This window comes from Carassius carassius, chromosome 7 (assembly GCF_963082965.1).
Source record: "Carassius carassius chromosome 7, fCarCar2.1, whole genome shotgun sequence".
NCBI lineage: Eukaryota > Metazoa > Chordata > Actinopteri > Cypriniformes > Cyprinidae > Carassius > Carassius carassius.
This window is the reverse complement of record NC_081761.1, coordinates 2,276,633-2,297,935: the sequence shown is the minus strand read 5'-3', so window position 1 is coordinate 2,297,935 and position 21,303 is coordinate 2,276,633. Positions and strand designations below refer to the sequence as shown.

The 21,303-nt window shown below is 34.9% G+C and overlaps 3 protein-coding genes across 3 annotated transcripts in view; 2 read left to right on the top strand and 1 right to left on the bottom strand.

Moving 5' to 3' along the window:
- LOC132142978 (gamma-glutamylaminecyclotransferase C-like) overlaps positions 1 to 551 on the top strand; it is a 1,824-nt gene extending 1,273 nt beyond the window's left edge. The window contains exon 2 of the mRNA XM_059553156.1: positions 1 to 551. This exon is cut by the window's left edge and continues 141 nt beyond it. Coding sequence (XP_059409139.1) covers positions 1 to 360 — 360 coding nt within the window. The 3' untranslated portion in view covers positions 361 to 551.
- Positions 552 to 1,652: 1,101 nt separating this feature from the next.
- Positions 1,653 to 21,303, bottom strand: part of LOC132143365 (FERM, ARHGEF and pleckstrin domain-containing protein 1-like) — a 77,741-nt gene continuing 58,090 nt past the window's right edge. The window contains exons 16-27 of the mRNA XM_059553521.1: positions 20,845 to 20,978; positions 19,454 to 19,535; positions 16,958 to 17,195; positions 15,850 to 15,980; positions 15,695 to 15,763; positions 14,804 to 14,893; positions 14,335 to 14,417; positions 13,776 to 13,888; positions 12,131 to 12,294; positions 5,380 to 5,487; positions 5,156 to 5,307; positions 1,653 to 2,417 (exon numbers count right to left, since the gene is read on the bottom strand). Of these exons, the coding sequence (XP_059409504.1) occupies positions 2,336 to 2,417; positions 5,156 to 5,307; positions 5,380 to 5,487; positions 12,131 to 12,294; positions 13,776 to 13,888; positions 14,335 to 14,417; positions 14,804 to 14,893; positions 15,695 to 15,763; positions 15,850 to 15,980; positions 16,958 to 17,195; positions 19,454 to 19,535; positions 20,845 to 20,978 (1,446 nt within the window). The 3' untranslated portion in view covers positions 1,653 to 2,335. The remainder of the gene's footprint in view (positions 2,418 to 5,155; positions 5,308 to 5,379; positions 5,488 to 12,130; positions 12,295 to 13,775; positions 13,889 to 14,334; positions 14,418 to 14,803; positions 14,894 to 15,694; positions 15,764 to 15,849; positions 15,981 to 16,957; positions 17,196 to 19,453; positions 19,536 to 20,844; positions 20,979 to 21,303) is intronic.
- Positions 6,661 to 8,066, top strand: LOC132143367 (zinc finger BED domain-containing protein 4-like). The gene is made up of 2 exons (XM_059553524.1): positions 6,661 to 7,236; positions 7,360 to 8,066. Exons 1-2 carry the CDS (start codon positions 6,811 to 6,813, stop codon positions 7,798 to 7,800), a joined length of 867 nt encoding a protein of 288 aa, XP_059409507.1. The 5' UTR covers positions 6,661 to 6,810; the 3' UTR covers positions 7,801 to 8,066.

The following is a 21,303-nucleotide window of genomic DNA, read 5'->3' as shown; positions in this document are numbered from 1 at the left end:
GTAGAGCCATACCCGCTCGTGATCGCCACCAAATACAACATCCCCTTCCTGCTCAACCGGCCCGGGACGGGTCAGCGCGTCTACGGAGAGATCTACCGCGTGGACCAGAAGATGCTGGACTTCCTGGACCGGTTTGAAGGCTGTCCAGAGAGATACCAGCGCACCGAGATCAAGCTGGAGGTGCAGGACGGGGACAGTGGAGGAGAAAACACACCGAAGCCTGGGAGCATCGAGGAGGCGTTTGTGTACAGCAACCATGAACCCGAGTGGCCCCTGAACCAAACATACGAGAGTTATGATGCATACGGTGATCACGGACTGACATATGTGCTTCCTGAGGACCGAAGCCCTGAGCAATGACTGCACTGTTAACAATCAGCACGGTCCCAAACAAACCAAGTCACCTCCACTAATCATTTAGATGTTTTACAAAATACATGCATGCATTTACATATACACCGAATTGTTGGTACCCTTGGAAAATATGATCAGAGGCGGCCTGTGTAAATAAATCTGCATTAATCCTTTCGAACTTTTATTTAAAAACGAAAAAAAAAGTTTTCTATACTGCATGTAACAATAAAATCATTAAATTCAGATTTTTTTCTGAATGTTAAATTTTTAGCATGTAAATGATGAGAAATGCAGCACATCTGTATATATATATGGATTTATTTTTAACATATTAACGCACTGTCAAACATACATTTCTGCCAACATATGATCCATATTGTAATTTTTAATATATATATATATTTATATGCATTAAGAAAGAATGCTTAAAAAAAGATTAAAGAGAAGAGTTTTGGCACTCGAGCAGTTGGACAAAAGGCAGCTGGCTTCCTTCTTTTTTTGTTGTTTTTCTCGCACCATGACAGAATAATGGCTAACTCTGAGGGACGGTGTACTAATCCCTCATTAAACAGGTGTGGAGCGCTTCACAGTTAGTATCAAAACTTGTATAAAAATGGCATCCTACAAAAGAAAGGTTTGAGTGCGGTACGAATTCCATACATCTCAGGTCTAAAACATTACAAATCCAGCTTGTGCACAGACGAGGGTCTATGGGACGACCAGGTCATTTCATACCGTATTTTCCGGACTATAAGTCGCACTTTTTTCATAGTTTGGCTGGTCCTGCGACTTATAGTCAGGTGCGACTTATTTATCAAAATTAATTTGACATGAACCGAGAGAAATGAACCAAGTGAAAACATTACCATCTACAGCCGCGAGAGGGCGCTCTATGCTGCTCACTGCTCCTGTAGACTACACTGAAAACATAGAGCGCCCTCTCGCGGCTGTAGATGGCAATGTTCAAATTGTCATGGAAAAAAAAAACGATAACAATAGTTCTAAAAAATGGCCTATTTTCCATGCAAAAAATATGAATATCTTATTTATAAAAAGTTGCTTGTTTTGATGCAAGATAATGTTATTTTTTCCCCTAAATTTCCACTCTAAAACAGTAATGAAAATCTTTTTTTTTTTTTATTACGATCATCAGATTAAATTTAATTGTGCACAACAAATAAAACCATTATAAAAAGTTAACAATTGTAATTTTTTTCTTGTAATAAAATATTGAAAATTTCAGGAAAAAAAGTCCTAAAAATAAAAAAATTAAATCAAAATTAATGCAAAAAAAAAACAAAAACTTTCACCTCAATTAATTTTGGTGTGAGATATGACCTGCCCTTTGCCCCCCCCCCCACCCAGATTTTTTCCTTTTTTATCACTGAGATGTAGACAGAAAGCATCACCCTTTATAAATATCAGAGCAAAAGTCAGTAATAAAAGCTGTAGTGTTACTACATTTAAAAAGGTCAGCTTGGCAGCGTTTATAGACATCGGCCCTCATTCATGAAACACCAGCAGAACAAACTCATATGTAAACTGTTCACAAAACCTTTCCCAGATTAAACCCTCGCATTCAGTTCCAGAAAACCAGTCTCATGTACACCAAAACATCCAATAAAACACTCTCACATACAAACCTATAAAGCATTCATAAGAACAAATCATCGCATTCAACATAACCATTGCATTCCAATTCAATAAACCATTCCTGAAAGCTTTCTTGTAAATGTTATGCATGGTTTACACAAATGAGCTCTTGCATTCATGAACGAGGACTGCGTCTTTGCTCACTGAAAGGAACTGTAGATCTGGAAGTGTTTGGCTTTGACCTGATGTTTCTGGCACTGGCCTCCATCTCAATCCTTCAAAGCCTTCTCAGTTTTTCAATAAAGTGAAACAACGATAAAACACGAAAATCTTCCATTAGAACCGTATTGAAGTGTGAAGAGAGGACCTGATTGAGAACGGTCTTTGGTCAGTAGATGTGTGGCTCTTTGCGGCTCAGAGAGCGGATGTGACTGGATGAGCAGGTGGCGCTGCGGATCACCTCCATCCACCTGCAACACATCCCACAATGCAACACTTTAAACATCTCAACTTCAACCTTTTTGGACTGTCAAGACGTTTTCATTTTCATAAATCTGCATAAAAAAAAACATTACTTGAATAATTACTTAATAAATGTATTTGTTTTGTTTTTTTACTTATTTTCTTTTTACTTAATTATTACTTATTTTCTAGTAGTACTTTTCTGTAAATATATTTTTTGGTATCATATTTCTTTAACAAAGTATTTTTACAACAGAAACATAACAAAAAATAACTAAAAAATGAAATAACATTTCGTTACAGAAACATTAAAAATAAATTAAAAATATAATTTATAACAACATTTTTGGTAGCATGCTTCTGTAATAAAAGTATTTATTACAGAAACAGAACAAAAATTATTTAAAATGAATTACAAATGAATTACATTGTTATATTAGAAACATAAAAAAAAATACTATATATATGTATTTATTTTTATGTTTCTAAAATTTCTAAAATTATTCAACCCCTTGACCTGCAAGACATTTTGCTGCAGAGAACAACATTTTATGAAAAATTCAACAAAGGCATCAGTAAAGTATTCTGAGAATGGAACATTGATGAATCATGATAAAATTAAAATTGGCTCTAAACATTCATGTTCAAAATTATTCAACCACCTTTGTGCAGAATCTTTTATTCTTTAAAATCATTAAATTCTGGAGACTGAACAGGTCACTCAAGTACATTCTGTGACTGATCACTGAACCAAGCAGAAGTAGATTTGGATGTGTACTTTGGGATGACTGTCCACAGATCATCAGCTTCAGTCTTTCACCAAAGACATCACAATGGCCTGATACTTCAAAGAATCCATGATGTCCTTCATACAGTCATGGTTTCCACTTCCTTCTACAGTAAAGAAACCCCATAACAGGACTGATCCACATCCAAGTTTGAGGATGGAGATGGTGTTCTTCTGCTTATGAGCTTTGCCTGTTTTGCAGCAGACACACCGCTGATCCATGGGTCCAAAAAGTTCCGGTTTGGTCACATCACTCCATAAAACATTCCTCCAGAGCTCCACATGTCTTTGGTATTCTGCAAGATGTCTCAACATGAAGGCCGTACTTGTCTAGTGTTCTTCTTGCATTCAAGAACACTGCATTGAAATGGTCTTCCTCGTTTCATCGGGTCATCTTGCAAGTCTTTGGCTGTACATTGCAGGTTTTTCTCAGTTGCTCTGATTAAACATTTTATGATATTGTGCTTTTTCTTCAACGCCCTCAAAGGTTTTCTGGTAAAACACACTTTAAGCTAAGAAACCAGGCTGAGAGCTGTGTCTCTAGGAACGTTCAATGTCTTGGAAATCATCATATAGCCTTAGCCTTTCTAAAGTAATACAATATTTATTCTCTTTAGCTTTTGTGAGATCTCTGTTGACATTTTTGCTGCTCAACTTCAACGCATGCATGGGCCAAACTGTATGTGTAACAGCTCAAGCTAATTCTGTTTTTAATAGAGTTTCTAAAGGCTTAATTGTGTTTTGAGACTGTTTTATTCACCATCATGCAAATAAGTGATTTAAAAACAGCAATGTTGAATAATTTGGGGTTGAATAATTATAACATAGCAGTATTATTTAAAAAAACCTCAAAAATATTACATAATATATTGACAACATCACTTTTAATATGCCAGTGAACTGTTATAGATGCAATTTTTATTTTATCCTGGCTCTTCAGAAAAGCTTGTATTTGTAAAGTATACTTTCTTTAAATTATTTTTTTTTTGTAGCACGTTATAAATGAACATACTACAAAAATATATATATATACAGATAAACCATTTTGTTCCTGAAGTATAACACAAAATAAAGAAAATAATTATATACATTTTCACATAAAACTGCATAAAAAATATATTTTTTAATTGAATTAATTTGAATTAATCATTTTATGTTTTACTTCATTATTACGTATTTTTTAAAAAGTACTTTTCTGTAAATATATTTTTTGGTATCATATTTCTGTAGTAAAGTATTTTTATTACAGAAACAGCACAAAAAAAATACTAAAAAAAGTAGTATAACATTTTGTTACAGAAACATTACAAAATAAATAAAAAATTTAATTTATAACAATATTTTTGGTAGCATGCTTCTGTAATAAGTTTTTTTTTTTTTTGTGCAGAAACAGATCGAAAATGAACTAAATTTAAGTATAACATTCTGTTACATAAACATAAAATAAACAAAAATATTTATATAAATAAGAAATAAAGATGGAAATTATACAGTGTTATACTCCGTAAATACTTTTTTATAGCACGTTATACATAAACATACTATAAAAAATATCTAAAGGTATAACATTTTGTTACTGGAGCAAAACAGAAAATAAAGGAAATATTTATATGCACACATTTAATCAATTATTAAAATACTTTATTGATTTGATTAGTTAAATGAGTAAATAGACAAACTAATTAAACATTATTAGCTATTAATATTAGTGGTTGACCGATATTGTTTTTTTGACAACTGATGCCAATATCTTGGAAAGCAGAGGGCCGATAACCGATATAATAAAAAAATGTAATTCAAATTTAAGAAATCTGACAATGGATCAAGCAGAACAACTTATCGGCCGATGCCGATATTTGAAAAACTAAATATCGGCCGATATATCGGTCGACCACTAATTAAAATTGCAATGTTTTCCATTATGAAAATGCGTTTGCATGAGTATTTGCCGTACTGTACCTCTCAAAGGTGTACTCGCTCTCAGATCTGAAATAGTAGACGTGTGATTTGAAATGAAGCTTGAAGACGTAGTCTTTGTGGATGTTCTCGGACTCTGAGGGAACGGTGATGGAGTATCCCAGCAGAGGAAGGCTGGCCAGAGGAAACTCATCCTGCAAAGAGACGTTCACATGAAACACGGGCCAAACACAGCAATGTCACGTCACATCAGGAACATTTCTGACCTGGTGTGTTTTGTAGAAGAACAGACTGAAGTTGGTGAAGACCACCCATAACTTCTGCCAGCCGTTGCTGTTTTTAAACTTTCTCAGCAGATTCCCAGAAAGCTGATTCTGAAGAACAAAGACAAAAACCATGAGAAACCATTAGGGCTGTACTAGAATAATCGAATATTCGAATATTCGTTCGGTGGGGTGGCATTCGATTTTCAGTTTTGAGATTCGAATATTCTTTTTTTTTTTTTTCAACACGTGACTTCCGTCGCGGACTCATTCTCACTCATGCTTGAACCGCCCGTTGGCGAACGTAGTGATTTATTTCATCTCATACTGAATAGGTACAAAATGCCCAAGACCTCAGCTGTTTGGGAGCACTTTAAATTAAGTGAGGATGACAAGACAAAGGCAGTGTGTCAAATATGCGATTTGAAACTGGCCTACCACAACAGCACCACAAGTTTGAAAAATCACCTGAGTTCTGTAAGTAGCACGCGGCAAAAAAAAAACAAACAAAAAAAAAAACTGCTTTTATGCGCTTAATTTGCTATGATAAATAGGCTAATTGCAAATACGACACTATTTAAAAACATACAGCAGCACAGGCTAATAATAATTTGTTTATAGGTACATCCACAGGTATCGCAGCCATCAACATGCTCAACAAAACCCAAAACTTCACAGCAGATCCTGCAATTCCGAAAACCGTTAACAGAGAAAAGAAAGAGAGAGATAACAGATGCCATAGTGGAGTTTGTCGCTATGGATATGAGGCCCGTTAATGTAGTTGAAGGCGAAGGCTTCAGAAAATTAATGAAGATAATGGAGCCAGACTACACTGTCCCAAACCGTTCCAGTATTTCAAACACCCTGTCTCTTAAATACAGCGATCTGCGAGGCCAAATTTATGCTCTCGTTGAAAAAGCTACGGCCTTAAGTTTCACAACGGACATCTGGACTTCCGTGAGTATGGAGGCGTATATGGCTGTCACCTGTCACTTTATAACTCAGGAGTGGGAACTCTCTGCCTTCGTTTTGGAAACCAAAGCATTTGAGTCAAGCCATACAGGAGTCAACATTGCACAACAGCTTGGAGACGCGGCAGATGCATTCGCAATTCCAAATTACAAGCGAATAGCCGTTGTTCACGACAATGCCAGCAATATGAAGCTGTGCACCGAGACGCTGAATAAAGAACCGGAGAAATGGGGAACCGTTCAAGGGGTCTGCTGCTCAGGACACACGCTGCAACTATGCATAAATGAAGCTCTGAAACTGGACCGAATCCGTCGCACAGTTTCAGCTGCCAGGAATCTCGTAGGGCACTTCAAAAAAAGTGCCAAGGCTACAGCTGCTTTGAAAGAGAAACAAACGCAGCAGAACGTTGTACAACACAAACTCATTCAAGATGTTGCTACTCGTTGGAACTCTACGTATGAAATGCTTAACCGACTGGTGGAGCAGCGATGGCCAGTGACAGCTGTTTTGTCAGATCCCAGCATCACTAAGAAAGGAAATCGCACCCTTGACTTGACAGGAGACCAGTGGAAACTGGCACAAGAGACATCAGAATTACTTGGGCCCCTGCTCACACTCACAGAACTACTATCACAGGAGGCAAACTTGTCGTTGTCGGCAACAGTGCCAATGCTCTTTAACCTGAAGAAACGCCACCTGTCACCAGAAGAGGATGACAGCCCTGCCATCAGAGAAATGAAGAATACCCTTGTCAAGGAGATCGACAGCAGATGGGAACTGTTAAATTTGGAACCCACCAGCATCTATCTCCTTTCTTCAGCACTAGACGTGAGATTTAAGCACCTTAAATTCCTTGAGGATGAGAAGAAGGACCTGGTATACATTGAGGTTAGACTTATATTTTTATTACTACTATATAATAGTAAATAATTAAAATGTATTGTGATTATGCCACTAAGATTATTGTGTGCGCTACGCATAGATTAGACTAAGAAAATGCTATTTGTTTAGGTTGTCAGACTAGCTGAACATCTGCATCAGCAACAGATCGTTCGCAAGGGAGAAGAGCTGTCAGCAAGCCACGGAGAAGAGGAGACGGATGCGCCACCACCACCCGCCAAAAAAAAACAGCAGGAGATTTCAATGCTGATGCAGGCTGATGACGAAGAGGAAGAAGAACGCGGAGACAGCGCAAAGACAGAGATGGAGCAGTATTTGAGAGATGCTACTAAATTACAGTCGGGCCCACTGGCATGGTGGAAGCAAAACAGTGACCGCTACCCTAAACTGGCATTTGCAGCCAAACACCTTCTTTGCGTTCCGGCCACTTCAACTCCATCAGAGCGCATTTTCTCAAAAGCTGGCTACATCGTCAACAAGACCCGAAGTTCCCTTTTACCAGAAAATGTGGACAAACTCATCTTCCTCGCACACAACATGAAACGAGTATAGGTAGTTTCACAATAGTTTCCAACCACTGGGTTGCGATTTATATAAGTGTTTGAAAGAGCCTAAATATTTTTGTCATTGAAATGTGAGCTGTCTAGCTAGGCTAACATTACCTTGTTCTATTTAACCTATTACAGTTTATTCTATATAAGGGAGTGAATAAAATTTATTACAATTACTTTAAATTTAAATAGCCAACCCGTTACGGTGTCAGTAATTATTACATTTACGAATAATAAATGAATGTAGTTCAACGAACTGCAGGCTAATAATAATAAATTAAAAAAAACACCGCAACATGCTTTCAATAAAAGCATCGCGCATTTTAAAGATTTAAATTAACAAAAAGTCAGAATAAGACAAAATAAATCCCTTATATAGAATAAAACTAATTGTAATAGATATTACATTTTGTGTCATTTTAAAAACAATTCATTTATTCTTATTCAACTGTTTATAAGCATGCTACCGTGTTCTTTATTTATTACAGTTCGTTGAAATCACTGTGTGTTACTAATTTAATTTCTGTTTTGGGATTCATTTGTTTTAAAGAAATGTTCGTTATTAATACCTTATTAAAGTTCTTGCTCTCAACAGACTTTGTGTTTTGTATCACTTGTGCACTGTCCGTTTTCGGAGCATAAACCTGCCCGTGTAATGCGTACCGGAAACTGTTCTATTTAAAAGATTATTAAATGTTTATTAATATTTAAAGAATGTGTGCCACCTGATCATATTGCACCAAATGCAACACTGCACTCCACTGGGTCTGCCGCAACACATTTACGATGCCGAAGAGTGAAACGTGAAGTCGTGAAAGATGATACAAATGCAAACCGACACTATTATTATATATTTAGCCCCACCCACCGAAGCTTCGAATATTCGATATTGATTGCCACCTAAGCTTCGAAGCTCAAAAAATGGCATTCGAAACAGCCCTAGAAACCATACTTCAGATACAGCTTCAGGGTCCAAAATGAACACCACCTATATTCATAATATTCATATTTACTTCAAAGTACAGATTGAGTATCGAAACACAGCAACTAAAAATAACAAATAAAAACAAATAAATAATCATAGAATTATGTTATAAAAAAAACAAAACGACTAAGACTTCAAAACAAGATCTCATTAATGTTATTAGTTAATGCAATGCAACTAACAATACATTTGTTAATATTGTATTTATTTTTGCAACGTTTGCTAACATTAGTAACAAAGATAAAAATACAAATATTCAGTGGTAGTTCACGTTAGCGTAGGTTTATTAAATAATATTAAAATATTAACAATAATATTTTATTTTAATAATGCTTTAGTATATTTTGGAATTACCTACATTTAATATACATGAACTAAACGTCAACAAATGGAAGAATTAAATGAAAGTAATCTAAAACATAAAATAGAATTCAAAATGGTCAAAAACTATAATAGTATATGAATAATACTGCAATATATTATTTTATTAAACCTATTTCATTTACTAACATCACTTATACTATGATTTAAATCATGCATGACATTAAAATAAATTAATGCATGATTTAAATTACAACAGATATATTCACAAACAAAAACAGGCTATTTTGGTCTTTTTGGACCCCATGCACAATGAGACTGACAGCACAAAGTGTCGCCATGTTAATCATGTTAACCTGAATATATATTCAGATCGGAACAGAAAAAGGCACTATTTATAAAAGACGTTCTTGCATTACATCCGCACAATTAATTTTTTTATGTTGGTGCATCAGACAGTATAGTGTATTGTGTCTTTAAGATGTAATGTCAGGTTAAATCCAGTTAATTCTAACAGGTTTTAAGTGAACGTCCCTCGACTCCTCTTTGACCAGTGGGTTAAAACAGATATGTATCGTCACATTTGTGCTGTTAGTGAACAACTGAAGAAGAAGCAAACACACTCAACAACATTCAAAGAGAGAAAGACACAGAACTGAAACAGCATCACAGCCCCAGTACAGTCAGTGTTCAGAGACACCTCAAATTCATTCAACGCTCATTTATTAAACATCTGTGCAGTGCAGAAGAAAGTCCAGCTTAATTATCGCAGGTTATTCACCTGAACAAATCACCAATTGTGTGACATAACAGCCAATTAACAGCAGGAACTTTATTTAATTGTATTATAGAGTATTTATATACTCTACATACAGTATATACTGTACATGTGTGTGGTAGTTTTTTTTTTTTTGAGCTTTTATTTGTACATTATCAGTTTTCATTTTATTTTAAGTTTTAAGTGTTAGTAATATGGTTAGGATAGGATAGGATAAACTTTATTTGTCCCCGAAGGGAAATTTGTCTTGGGCAAAGTGCTACAGTGTTGTTCTCTGAACAGACAATAATAATAATATATGGTTATATCCAAAGTATTATTTTCTTTATTATTTATATATATATATATATATATTTTTTTTTTTTTTTTTTTTTTAAACTTTTTCGCTGCTATTTGTACTTTTTTTTTTTTACCATTTATTGTATTGATCTCCAATTAATTTTTCTATTTAATTTTAATTTAAATTGTACTTTTAGTAATTCAAGTACATTAGCTTTTACTTAAAGGAAAATTACAAATGTTGCCTTGAAATAGTTTGTGTATTAAGTTCTTTTTTTATATAGAAAAATAGTATTTTTGTTTTATTTGTATTTTCCCTTTCTTTCTATAGCTTTCTTTCATTTTTAATAGTTTTAGTTAATAATAACTCCGGTCATTGCTGTCATTACAGCATCCTTTGAGAAGACTGAGCACTTCTTCTTCTTCTTCTTCTTCTTCATGGGATTTTTAAGATGCTTACCAGTAAAGTCATGTTTAACAACCAGTTTATCTTTATAAAACAAACACAAGCAGCAATCCAGCTCTAAGCTCTTCTGGGACTGTTTTTCTCTAACTTTAACATCCACTAAATCAGGGGACACAAAACTGGGTTTATCTGAGTTTATCTCCATCTAGATGTCTAGTAAGAGCTTGATTAACTGCTTCAGGTGTGTTCCTCCAGGAGCTGGAGGATGAAGAATGCTGTTTTGATGAAGAAACAGCAGTAGAAACACACTTCTTAATGAGTTTCCAATTAGTCTTTACACTACAACATCTACAAATGCTTACAAGATCAACTGACTTGAGCTTTTTTAAAGAAATTAATACTTTAATCCGGTAAAGATTCATTAAGGTGTTCAAATTTCTGATGTTACAAAAGATTTATATTTCAATTAAATGCTTTTCGATAGAAATTTCTATTCATCAAAAAATCCTAGAAAAAAAAAATGTGTCATGGTTTTCACCAAAAATATCGTGCGGCAATACTGTTTTCAACACTGATAATAATCAGAAATGTTTCTTGAGCAGTAAATGATCATATTTTCATGATTTCTGAAGATCATGTGACACTGAAGACTGGAGGAATGATGCTGAAAATACAGCGGAGCATCACAGAAATAAATTACATTTTAACAGATATTAACATAGAAAACAGCTGTTTTAAATTGTACAAATATTTCAAATTTTTACTGTATTTCTGATCAAATAAATGCAGTGAGCAGAAGAGACTTATTTAGAAAAACCGACCTAAAAACCTTTGAATGCTTAAGGGTCAAATACGAGACATTTACATTTTGATGCCTGCATCAAATTTACAAAAATAATGTTATATCCACAGAGAGAATATTAAATGTCTGTTATAATGTTTCAACTAACTTTTGTGAAAATTAAATGTAAAAATATAAGTGAAATAATGTTCCATTGTCATTTAGTAATAACAGACATATTTATGCAAAAAAAATTACATACTTATTCTGACCGGTATTTATTAAAATATATAAAGGACTAAGTGATACTAAATTTTACAATATCTTAGATGGTTTAAAATCTGTGGAGAAATGGGTAAAACCTAGTCATTTGAAGGATTTGATGTAATTAGTGTTTGTAGACTCCTCTCTGATTCTTAAAGTGTCTATTAATGTCATCCAGTGATTCTTGTTCTTCTCAAACAAAAATGCATCTTGCTTAAAGGATTTTTAGATATTTTAACTGGATAATTAGACAAAAAAAACTCATTAAGAACCGGATTTTCTGCAGTGAATGACATTTCTGTCATTATTAATTGAACAGTGGTTATTTATACGTTCAAGCTGAATGCATCCGATGATGCTTTCAGCTACTAATAAAAATATCTGCTTCATTTCATTCCAGATTTCAAACTATGAAAATGTGGAATGGTGCGATGCCTTGAAAGCAGTCGAAGTTCCCCGAAGAGGAGGAGGAGAGAGAGAAAGAGAGGAAGGTTAAACACTCTGGAGCTCTGGATACCTCTAATGCTACGCTAAAATCCACCATGGACACGCTGGTGCTGCGATGCCAGCACACGTGAACCGTGGTATTACCACGGTGAGGCGTCTGTCGCTCCAGAGACGTCCGCGAGGCGCTCAGGTCATCTTCTGACTCCTGGTCGGCGCTAGATTCCTCCGGGGATTCTGGGAAATGTGGAAAGAGCAGCCATGTAAACAAGAAAACAAAGGAAGGTGGGGATCTCTTGAGGTGATGTGTTTTTGTACCATATGTATCATGGTAAAATCAGCCTCCCAGGTGCTGCAGAGCATCAAGTTAATACACAGGGGAACATAAATATGGTAATCACTATAGATATCAAAGTACCACAGTATTACTGTGTGATCTCGTCGTCACTGTTTTCAAAGTACCTTCAAGAATATAATAGTGCACAACTTAAATACCATGGTACAACTAATGGTAGTACCATGTCTAAAAAAATTAATAAATGTTTCATTACTTTGTTTATACCATGTTTTAGTACCATTATACAAACTACAGTAGCATGACACTTATAATGTTATTGTTTTGGACACATATATATAAGTAAAATGAAAATATAGAAAATTAATTAAAAATTATAAATTTGTTCATAAAATATTTATAAATATTATATATATATATATATATATATATATATATATATATATATATATATATATATATATATATAAATATATATAATGATGAAAAATTAATTTCATGATTTAATAACATTTATTAAATAAAAATCAACAAATATAGAAAGAAAAAAGTAGTTAGACATAAGTAAAATTATTATATATTATATTTTAGTATATTAAATATTATAATATATATTAATAATATATTATAATAAATTTTATTATAATGTAAAATTTATAAAATCAAAGAATTTGTTCAAAAATAATTATAAATATATATTTTCATTTAATAATGATATATATATATATATATATATATATATATATATATATATATATATATATATATATATTATATATATATATATATATATATATATATACACACATAAAAAGTAAATGTCATGATTTAAAATAATTATATATTATATTTTAGTATACTAAATGTTATATTATATATTATTAATATATTACATTTTATTAAATTATATTATATACTCCATAAATGTAAAAAAAACATTTTATATACAATGTAAAATTAATAATATAATATATGTTATTAATATATTATATTAAATAAATGTAAAAAAAAAAAAAATACATAGTCAATGACAACAAACAATTTAATGCAGGTAGACATTATCCTTTAAAGATTTCATGTGAGACCAAGACAGCAAACAAAAACTGTCAACACTTTGAAACTGGATACGAGTTCATGCATCAGCTCAGGATACAGAACAGAGAGCAAACAATGACATCAAACTCCACGTCTAGACGACAGGAACAATATGATGAAAGAAAAGCAGGAGAGATTTAGCTGCTGTGAATCAAGCAGAAGAAAAAGAGCATGTGAGTATCAGAGCATCAGCTGGAGGACTGCAGGACTGGAAACCTGTGAAACATGATGCTGAGATCCAGTGCAAACACACACATTATTTCTACATCACGATGCTCTGTGTGTCAGCTCTAGCAGTAGCTAACATGCAGTTAATGAGAAAACTCACTGCTGTCAGTGAAACTGCTGGACAGGATCTCAGCCGAGGAGCCGTTGCATGTGTCCGCCAGTTCAATGGCCATCTTCATGTCCTCCACCCACTTCTCCATCTCAGACGCTGAGCTGCGGAGGGATTGAGAGGACGCTAGTAACACAGCTACTGTCAATCAAAACACTGAATACAGCGATACTAGGATTTCACCACGACTTTAGATTCATTTTACCACCCCTTTTCAGTGAATGCATTAGAAACAGCTTTTATCTAATATTGCAATACACTGCATTTGATCACAGAACAACTTCATAACTCTTTAAAATCTACTGATACCGAACTTGATTTACTCAGAACTGCAAATTCACTAATTTATATAATCAAGTACGTAAGCTAACTGCTCCGTCAGGATATAGCTCATTTTTCATTTGCACACTGAACATGTCTTTGATATGAACCGATTTCCTCAGAAAGAAACTAGTTTCACGAGAAAACAACAAGGAAAGAGGACAGCACTAATAAATAATAATTAACCAGTTAAACCCTGAGCAGGTTAATTAGTGAGCATGTTAATTACCTTGCGGCCACGACGATAGACTGTCTCTGTCCAAACAGAGTGAAGGAATGCGGGACGCCCCACTCATCCTCGCTCTCACGAATCTACACACACACGACACATTAACCCATCGCTTACCAACACTCACATTTCACCTCAAAGCCACAAGAAGTAAATTGTTATTTTGTCCCTCGATTCTCCTGCACTGAGGTCTGAACAAAGGCGTTCGTTAATTTTCAATTTAAACCACATCAAGATTGCAATTTAGCATCTGAATGCTTGCTTTTTTCTGGATAATTGCATTTACATGCAATATGCAATTTGGCTGTGGCCTGCAGAACGATGCAGCTCCTGTTTGTGTGAATGTGCAATTAGTAACGCGGCCAAAACACAGGCACTGCTGCTGTACTGAATGATACAGTTAGTGAAGGGCGTTATATAACATACAGAACTGATCTGAATGGTCAGAAATGAATCAAATATTACCCACCGTCATGCCGTACAGAGGAAGCTGGCCGTTCACTTTGAACTGATTGGAGGCCGTCATCCCTCGACTCGTGTACATCACAACATCATTGAACTGCAAACAAATTCAAGAGGAGAAAGGAATACATTAGTGTTCATTGTTTTATCTTTCTTAAAACTGTCAAGAAAGATGATTCTCCTAAACTGGTACTCCAAGGCACTTCAAAAAATACCATAGTATTACTATAGCAGGGGTCCAAAAACATGGTAATATCATGGTACGTTTTTGTCAATAGTACTGAATCAAAATCGTACTGTGGTAATAAAAAAAAACAATTCAAAATAATAAAATAGACAAAAATAAAATTTAGCATTAAAGTAAAAATAAAATAATATTAATAATATACAAATAATGCATTTAAAATGAAACAAAAGAAAACAACAAAACTATTTTAAAAAGTTAAATAGAACTGAAATAATACATTTATAAATAACAAAACAAAACAATCACAGAATTAAAAAAGTCAAACAAAATATTTAATACGTTGAAAATGTAACAAAATAAAACAAAACATAAAATACAAAAAAAGATCAAATAAAACATCAATAAGGTAAAACAAATAAAATAAACAAAGCAAAACAAAATAAATTATCAAAAATAATAATAAATGAACAATAATAGAGATCTTTTTATGAATAAATTCAACATAATAAATGATCAAATACAACATAAATAAAATATAAAAAATTGGTAACACTAAAGTTATTTTTTACTAATCATACAGCAATCAAACCAATATAGTACTTTTGATAAAGGATGCTGTAAGTCTGAATAGATCCTAATTCTAACAAACCATCTGGCTATAACAGATGTCTAGCACTACATAACTAGTATAAGAGAGTAAGCGGCTCTTACCAAGAAAAACATTCTCTGCTGTAGACCTTTTCCAGAGAGTTTGCTGAGACAACCAAGTCTGATAAACTCCTGCCAAAACAGACACAACCAGGTCACACCAGAACATTTCTAACCAACTCGTTCTCCTTTCTGATTTCAAGCCCATCAGAACTGACCCGTCCAGGAATGGCGAGATCGTCAACGCCAGTGAGGTCTTTCTTGAGCTCGAGAAGCTTCTGGAAGTTCTCCATCTTGATGAGGGTGCCGTGAAGCTGCACAACCATCTCAGAAATATCCGCAAGCGCAGCTGGAACAGACCAAAAGCATCTTGAGAAGATGTAGAAACTGAGAGCGAAGGCTAAAGGGTACCTGAAGTCGTTGTGTGTCAATGGACAAAACAGAACAAAACACAAAGCAAAGCAAAGCAAAACAGAAAAGAAAAGAACAAAGCAAATCAAAGCCAAGCAAAACAAATTAAAGCAACACAGAACAGAAAACGAAGCAAATCAAAGCAAAACAGAAAAGAACAAAGCAAAACACATTAAAGCAAAACAGAACAGAACAATAAACAAAACACAAAAAAGCAAAGCTAAATAAAACAAAACAAAAAACAAATATTGTTGCTCCTACTATATATTAAGTGTCCTACTATGTACTTACATTGAAATTATTCATTTGATACAATGCGCTTATTGTGTAAATACGTTGCACTAATATTTTTGAAGTACTTGCATGTACTTACATCAGTAATACCTTCAGAATTACACTGTTGACCGATCTCTTACACCTTAACCCACCTTTAAATCTACCCATACCACCAAACCTGTCCCTAACCTAACACATATGAAGTGAAGTGACATTCAGCCAAGTATGATGACCCATACTCAGAATTCGTGCTCTGCATTCAACCCATCCAAAGTGCAAACACACAGCAGTGAACACACACACACACACACACACACACCTGGAGCAGTGGGCAGCCATTTTTGTGCTGCGGCGCCCGGGGAGCAGTTGGGGGTTCGGTGCCTTGCTCAAGGGCACCTAAGGTGTGGTATTACCGGCCCAAGATTCGAACCCACAACCCCAGGGTTAGGAGTCAAACTCTCTAACCACTAGGCCACAACTTCCCATATCCCACCTCAATAGTTGCTTTTAGGTGGCCTTAAGGTGTCCTAAACACCTTTAAGTTGTCCTTGTTACACGTTAAATATAATTACTATTGTAATAGTTAATTCTGAGTCAGAAACTGAGAGCGAAGGCTAAAGCGGGCGTGGGATGGTGTACCTCGGGAGTCCCTGAAGTCATCGTGTGTTGGTGGATAGTGTTTGCACAGGCGCTCCAGGATCTGCTTGTAGTGCATGAGGCGATGCAGCGGCCGCAGGAAGAAGATGTTGAGCGGCAGGTAACACACCTTCTGCAGCTCGAAGTCTCGACAAAGACCCTCCAGCCTCCGGGACGAGCGACAAGTCCGCTCCAGCTCCAGCAGTGCCTCCGAATGCTTCTGAAGATGAGCCGTGAGCAGCTGAGGAAACAAAACCAGTCACACAGATGAGCAATCTGTAATAATACCATGGTATGGTATGACCATCACACCATGGCTAAAAACACAACACTGTGTTAGTGTATATAATGATATAATGATACTCTAAGAATAAAATAGTATTTCCATTATACAAGTGTAAAAAAAATTGTATTTTGATAATACTGTAGAGGTAATGCATTACAAGTAACTTGAGTTGTGTAATCAGATTACTTTTTTCAAGTTACTAGTAATGTATTACTTTTTAATTTACAGTAAAATATCTGAGATACTTTTTTAAATAAGTAAAATGGCAGTAACTCTTCTGTTCCCAGGTTGAGAAGAATCAAGTGCAGAGGCATTGAGTGCAATGTGTAAATACGATGGATACTGTCGTTCTAGACTACAGTTGAAGCCCTAAGACTGGCGAGAGTGGGATCCAAATCTTCAAAACTTATCTTGCTGGATTTGTCCGCTGTTAACCACCAGATCCTCCTATCAACCCTATTGGCAAAGGGCCTCCTTGGAACCACACTCCAGTGGTTTGAGTCTTACCTCTCAGATAGGTCCTATAATCTTTGGAGAGGTGAGGTGTCCAAGTCACAACATCTAACTACTGGGGTGCCTCAGGGCTCAGTTCTTGGACCACTTCTCTTCTCTGTCTACTTTCTACTTTGCATCATTAGGTTCTGTCATTCAGAAACATGGCTTTTCTTATCACTGCTATGCTGATGACACTCAACTCTACCTCTCATTCCATCCTTATGATCCAACGGTAGCTGCTTGCATCTCAGCTTGTCTAACAGACATTTCTTGCTGGATGAAGGACCATCACCTTCAACTCAACCAGACAGAACTGCTTGTGATTCTGGCAAACCCATCGTTTAATCACAATTTCACCATCCAGTAAGGCACATCAACCATAACTCCTTCAATAAGAGCAAGAAACCTTGGAGTTATGAGTGATTATGAGATGACTTTCTCTACAGCTAAAACCGTCTGGTCCTGCAGATTTGCTTTATACAACATCAAGAAGATCAGGCCCTTTCTTTCGGAACATGAAACAACTCCTTGTTCAAGCTCTTGTTCTGTCCAGGCTGGACTATTGCAATGCTCTCTTGGCAGGTCTTCCAGCCAGTTCTATCGAACCTTTACAATTAATCCAGAATGCGGGAGCAAGACTAAAAAGAATGCACCTCACACCTCAGTTCATCAATTTCCTCTGGCTAGCAATAGCTGCTCGCATTCAATTCAAGGCATTAATGTTTGTTCAGACTTAATGTGCCCTCTAGAAGCTTGCGTTCTGCAAGTGAACGTCACTTTCACAGATTTTTAAATTAAATGTTCCCTCTGGTGGTATGACCTCCCCAACTCAATCCCAGCAGCTGAGTCCTTAGCCATCTTCAAGAATCGGCTAAAAATGCATCTCTTCCATCTTTATTTGACCATTCCATCCTTATACATACATGTGTATATATATATATAAAACTTTAATCTTTTTTGTTTTCTATCAATTTGTTTTTTTTATTTATTATGCAAATTAACAAAAGCAAATAAGATCTCTAGCACTAGCTTGCTGTATTCTTTTTTATTCTATCCGTTTTCTTTTATTTTATTATAAACGTGTTCTGCATTAAGCTAACTGAGACTTGTCATTGCTCTTTTGTTGATTTTGATTGCTTCCATTGTGCTCATTTGTAAGTCGCTTTTGGATAAAAGCATCTGCTAAATGACTTATTCTAAATGTAATGTAAATGTACGAATTTCCATCAAATGTAACATAGTAATGCAATTCGATTTTTTAGGGAGTAACTCATTATTGTAATGCATTACTTTTAAAAGTAACTTTCCCCAACACTGAACACTTTTCTTTGAAAACATTATATGAACAGTAATCATAAAGACCAGTGGTACAGTTTTTTTGGTCACATACTATGATAATACCATAGCCATAACCATAGTAATCTTTTAAATTCTTTCACACCATTGGCATCCTACATGTTTATTGTGTTTATGTGGTTTATTTTCAGGTTAGTATTACATTATCTCAAACAAATATGAAACTAAAATAAATACTAATAATTATTATTGCTGTTTTGTTTTTGTTTTTTGGTTTCAAACATTTGGATAACAATTTTTGTCCCATTTCATATCCAATATAAAAGTCCCACTTATTCCTATTTTATGTATTACAGAAACAAAAAAAAAAGTATTTTACAAAAAAATCAAAGAGGATCAAAGAAAGATGTAGATGTTCTGACCTTCAAACCCTGGATATTCTTCAGCATGATGTCTCCAATGCGCTGGTAGTCTCCTTTGATGTGTGCATTAGATCTACCTTCCCTGGGAACAACAAACACAATCATTAAATTAATATATTCAGTAATTTAATAAATATATATTACATTTGTTTTTTTTTTGGAACCTGCTAAACATCTCCATTTTTGTTTGACAGGAGAATCTCCGTCATACATGTTTGAACTTCATAAGAGTAAATTAAAGTTTCAATTTTGGGTGAACTGAAGTTCTCATGTCGTTCAGCAGATGTCTCTGTTGTACATCAATGCACACAGACTTCCTGAGCTCCTGAACATCAATGAAGCATCATCTGTCACGCTGTTGAGCCGTTCCCCACTCTTTACTTAGAGCCACCGCACACTAAAACCTCCATTTATCATCCTGTCCTATAACACAGGTCCAACCCACTCCCCACAGAGCAGCATTAAACATTACAGCCGCGCAGGAGAACATCTGAGCCGGCAGAGCTCCATCAGTTACTGTCTGAACACATTATACTGCTGGAGTGGAGAACATGTGTAGAGTCTGATACTGCAGCTCTGTTCTGAGCAACACTGTGCTCTAAAGAAATATGAGCTGTGTCTTATGGCACATATTAATTTGGTAATATGGAAATAAAGAAAATTGATGTATGGATAGATAGAGATAATTTATATAAAATATAGTATTATATATAAAACAATAATTAGAAGTCTTACATAAATCCAAATTTCTAGAAAATATCTAGAATATGTAAAATGTCAAATATTTAAAGCAATATGTATTTTTTTTGATTGATAAAATGATCAAAAAAAATTTAATTCTTACTATTTATTTATTTATTTATTTATTTATTTCAAATTAAATACGCTCTCTGGCAAAACATAAATTGACAAGCTTTTCAACTAAAGAAGACTTGCTAGTTATGCTTGTTAAACTAGTTCTTTACCCTGAAGGCGAACAACAGAAAACCAGCACCAAACCATGCAGTATTATGAACAAAGACTGTTTTTAGGACCAAAATACAGCAGAAATGTGTTTTATCTTTCACAAAAATAATGTCACAACATATTTTCTGCATGTAAAATATATTTTCCTATTTATTTCTTTGATTTGGCGATAAATATGGCCTGGGCATGTTCTTGACGGATGTACTTTTATGTAACGACAGTTATGTCAGTCATGTGAGGTTAATTTCATGTCATGCTACAGCTAACTAGATCTGATGCAATGCAATTGTTATTTGACTAGCAAATGAAAAGGCATCAAACGGCATATTAAAATCCTGAATGACAGATCGAGACGTGTGTCTGTTACGGCTGGAGCAGTTTGTACACATTCCAACATAATAAACATATTTATCTCATATACAAACCACTGAGCCAGACGCTGCTCCAAGTCATTCAGGAACGTCTCGTGGAATTTATACACTGGCTCAAAATTGGCAAATATGAGGTTCCTCAAGGAGTCCGGCATGGCTTCGTCCTTCCCTACGGACTTCTGAAAGGACTGAAAACATACAGAGAAAAAAGAGAAACAAATCACATTTTCATAGCATTCACATGCTCTGGATGAGTTGTAGAGGAAGCTTTGAATACATCTAGCTCATCAAACTTCAAAAATCAGTTTTCCATGATGTGAGCCTTTAAAGTGTCTACAGAAAATAGAAGAACACATCAATCGTTTTCCATCATCACATCAAACATAAAATCCCACACTGCAAAACCATTGGAATTCTTTATACAGATCCAAACATGAAGAGATCAGCAGTGAGATGACTATCTCAAACAGACTGTGTGACGTGATGACAGAAGAAACCATGAATAAAGACTCT

Coding starts and splice junctions, on each gene's coding strand:
- LOC132143367 (XM_059553524.1), top strand. CDS start 6,811: ATGCTTAACCGACTGGTGGAGCAGCGATGGCCAGTGACAGCTGTTTTG. Junction 7,237..7,359: donor AGGACCTGGTATACATTGAG/GTTAGACTTATA, acceptor CTATTTGTTTAG/GTTGTCAGACTAGCTGAACA.